This window comes from Cyprinodon variegatus, unplaced genomic scaffold (assembly GCF_000732505.1).
Source record: "Cyprinodon variegatus isolate N-32 unplaced genomic scaffold, C_variegatus-1.0 Scaffold238, whole genome shotgun sequence".
Taxonomy (NCBI): domain Eukaryota; kingdom Metazoa; phylum Chordata; class Actinopteri; order Cyprinodontiformes; family Cyprinodontidae; genus Cyprinodon; species Cyprinodon variegatus.
In genome coordinates this window covers 910,170-914,173 of record NW_015150691.1, presented here as the reverse complement: position 1 = coordinate 914,173, position 4,004 = coordinate 910,170, and the positions used below count along the sequence as shown (strand labels likewise).

The 4,004-nt window shown below is 38.0% G+C and overlaps 1 protein-coding gene across 2 annotated transcripts in view; it reads right to left on the bottom strand.

Annotated features, from left to right (window-relative positions):
• LOC107089086 (inactive phospholipase D5-like) overlaps positions 1-3,219 on the bottom strand; it is a 30,142-nt gene extending 26,923 nt beyond the window's left edge. For both annotated transcript variants that reach the window (XM_015381642.1, XM_015381644.1), the window contains exon 1: positions 2,901-3,219. In XM_015381642.1, coding sequence (XP_015237128.1) covers positions 2,901-3,047 — 147 coding nt within the window. In that variant the 5' untranslated portion in view covers positions 3,048-3,219. The remainder of the gene's footprint in view (positions 1-2,900) is intronic.
• Positions 3,220-4,004: the final 785 nt, after the last annotated feature.

Here is a 4,004-nt window from a genome sequence, read left to right as displayed (position 1 = left end):
CCTCTTGCTGTTGTGATCCGTTTGCCTAACCTGGCTACTGACTCCTGGACCTCTGAGCCTGCCTGTTCCTGTTCAGATTCATTTGCCTGACCCGACTTTGGACTCCTGGACCTCTGAGCCTGCCTGTTCCTATTCAGATTCGTTTGCCTGACCCGACTTTGGACTCCTGGACCTCCGGGCCTTCCTGTTCTGAACTGTTTGCCTGACCCGGCTCCACCAGTTGGATCCTACCTTGTTCTCTGTCTATGGACTGAACCAGTAAACCAGGTTAGTGACTCATGTTCATAATTTTCCTCCATTAGATGTACTTGCTCACAAACCTGTGTTTTCTTGTCTCCAGAGTTTCCTGCCTTAAGTTGCCCTAGCCGCTGCGACCCGATCTGCTGTTTATCTCCATAAATGCTTTTGAGTAATCCCACTGCCTGTCTCGCCAGAATACTGAGTCTTTCTGTTCTGAGTCGTGACAATACAGTAGAATTAGGATATATCTTCTGGCAATGTAGAATAAAATAAAGGTGTCAAAATGAATATGAATTAATGTATAGACAGTGCAATTAAGATGGTAAAGATAACTTACTGTCTGGATGACTTTGTACTGTTCACTGAAGAGAAATTATGTTAAAAATGTGCATAAAGCTGGTCAGCACTTAAAAAATGTGTTTCAATGCTTTGACATCAGTACAAGTGTCTTCATTGATTATTGAGAAGAATGTAATTTTTTTACATGTTTTCGTAAGATAATGTAAAAGAAGAACAATTTTTGTTTTCTACTCATAACAGGACATATCATTATATTTTGATATTCTACCTATAAAAGTCCAATTAATTCTTTATCACCCGGAGTACTAAATCATTTTGGCCTAAACATTATTCAGTTTTTATCTTGATGTTATTGGCGACCTGTTTCATGCCCTCCATTTATCTGGTCTAGCAACAAATGTGCGTTTTCAAATATTAAGTTAAAAACTTTTTGTAATATACTCAGGAGTCATTTTTATTTATTTATTTTTAATCGGCCAACATAAATATGGTGATCTGCCTTTTGGAAAGGACCTCTGACCCGCTTATGTATGTAGGATGTGGGTTATCAAGCATGTGTTTATGGATTGGTTTATACTGATTGGGAAAGCTCTCCATATTAAGTTCCAATAATCACAACAATACCATCTTAAAGCAAAACATGCATATTTTTTTTTAACCAGCTAACTGAGCCATAAACTAACGACATCTATCTTTAACAAAAGTAGAACATCAATATTTCCACGTTTATTTAGTTAGAATTGAGGGAGAGCTGACCAGATTTGATCTTCCTGTGGAACCGTGTCAAGTTTTCTCAGATTCTCCAGTTCTTGCCCAAACTTGAAAAGGCCTAGCCACAACCAAAAGGATGCCGGGACAACTCAACTTAGTATGGTTTCCTTATTTGTCTTTTCCCTTGATTCAGACATATCTCACAAACATGTGAGTAGGTTGATAACCTACAAAGAAAAATGCACACCAGAAATTACAATAAAATCTCTTGAATGTTTTACATTTCCAACCAGCTTTTACAACTTAACTGTAAATGAAATCAACCAACAATAATTGCATATTGCAAGCGATACATACCATGATGTCCACAATCTCAACTATTTAAGACATACTGTCAAACAAACTAAATTTCTTTTGGTTTTACTGCACAAAATACTAATCATGTAAAATACTTTTTACTGTCCATTTGAATAAACATATGTTCTCATTATCTCCTACCAGTGGTTAGTGGTAATTCTTTGCTGGTTGTGTCATTCTTCTGTGAAGCCGAGGTGAGCAGGGTTTTTTCTAAATTAGGTGTTTGGCTTGAGGTGGGAGAGCACTTGATTTTATGTTAAATGCACTCCCGGCGGGTGGACATTAGAAACTGTCACTTGCCCTTTACTGGTTTATCTTCACAAACAGGGACAACTATCTTGGCAGAACACCTTCTGTGACACTGACGGCACTTAATGGAGGGCTTCCATTAACCTTTTTAACCTAGAAGTGTCAGAATCAAGGCCAGAAAAAAAAAAAGAAATGTGATACAATCATCACAAGTCAGCAACTTGAATTGTTAAAAACAATTTAAAGTGCAGTAAGCTATACCTGTTAACAATATAAGCATAGTTCCCACTTTATGGTTAAAGTTTGGGGGGATAACATCATCGATTTTATGACATATCCATACTTATTCTCAATGACAACAGAAATTATAGTTTTTGACAGGACTTAATGCATAGCAATTTTTCTAGGTGTTGAAGTCTCTAGCTATAGCGGTGTCCTATATAGTAGCATAACAATGGCAGAGATGTTTCCAACAAAACGGTTTGTGTCTTATAGTTTCCAACAGCATATAAACAAAGAAAATCAACTAAATTAATAGAATCAATACCAAAATAGATTAGACACAAAGTAATGTAAAAAATAAATTCTCAATATTTTTTTTTACCTCATAAGTATGACACAATTATGCATTTTATTGATCAATACAATAATTATGCTGTTGTTTGATGTTAAGGTCTTTGACATGGGTGCTTGCCTTTTAAAGGGTGCAGTTAAAGTAAATGAAAAGTGCTGATCAATTTTCATACTAGACAGAGGAGCTCAGCTGCATGTAAACACAATACTCCAGCATGAAGACAGATGAACGGCAGGCTCACATACTAAACAGCATTCCAGTAGAGTAAATGTTATGTTATGTTCCGTTTATTTATATTAAGTTGGGATTACATACATGCACATACTGTCAGATAAAATTTGGGTTCCTAGCTTTCTTTATTTGTAATTTGTATTTTGATGATTTTAATTCAGTTGAAAACACCTTTTGACTCTCCAAAAAGCAAAGCCCCAGATTTCAGGATTTCTAAGACAACTGTCAGTCTGCTTACCTGTTCTAGTTTTTCTTTATTCTGTAGTACGATGGTTGCAGAGTAGCCCTGCTGCTGGACGGCACTGAAGCTGCTGCTTTTCACCTGGACCAAATGTGAAGGGGCTTCATCTTGTCGCTCCAAACGAATATCAGTGGACAGCTCCATTAATGACCTGTGGACTGATGCCGTCTGCTGGGGATGAAGAAACACTCTGCTTACACACACGAAGATGCTATCACCCCTGTTCTCCCTTCTTCTCTTTTTAATGTGTCTTCCAGAAGCTGAATCAGCTGCTTTTGTCCTATGCACTGTCTAACGCTTGGTGCACACCTCGCTTGTTTGTAGCCAGAAAACCAGAACATGTTCGCTCACCCACACTCACAGGGGAGAGGGTGTGTGTGTGTCTTTGAGTGTGTGTAGTCAATGCAATACAGCTTCCCCGGTGGGAGGAGAGAGACAGTTGGCTCCGGTCTGCTCTTTTACTAAAGGAGGGAGGTGCAAGAAAAGCTGCTGCCTGACTGTAGCTTAGCGGACTGTGATGGGAAATAATCTGATTGAGAGAAGTCTAAGAAGACTTTCCAACATAATAAGATATATGCTGCTAATATCACTGACCTTTCTTGAAGATTGGCTCCAGGTAGTGAGTGCTCAAGTGGGGGCTTTAGGGAGTAAAGAGTCTGCCTAGAGTGACATTGAATTATTTGTGAAGAAAGAAGCAGGCAACAAAAAGGTCAGGCAAATGTGATTGTTTAGAAATGTTTGCATGTTTTTAGTTTCAAAGTAGATAGGGTACAATCAGTCCTATAAGTAAAAAAACACAGATTTTTCTACAAAGCTGTCATTATCTCAGCACCGATTCCTGGTCTGATTACTCATTTCACATACCTGCTTAGCTCCACCCAGTTCTCATTACCCGCACATCTTATCCACTTGCATTAGTCTCTATTTAACCAGCCTTAAGAGCAGTCATCATTGCCAGATTATTTCAAGCCATTGGTGAGACCTATTCTATTGTTTTCATGGTTTTGGTTATACTATGCTTTACTTTGCTCCTTGTTTTCTAGTTTTTATTGGTTTAATTCCTATTTTGTTGTAATTTCTAGATTTATGTTAGTTCTCATG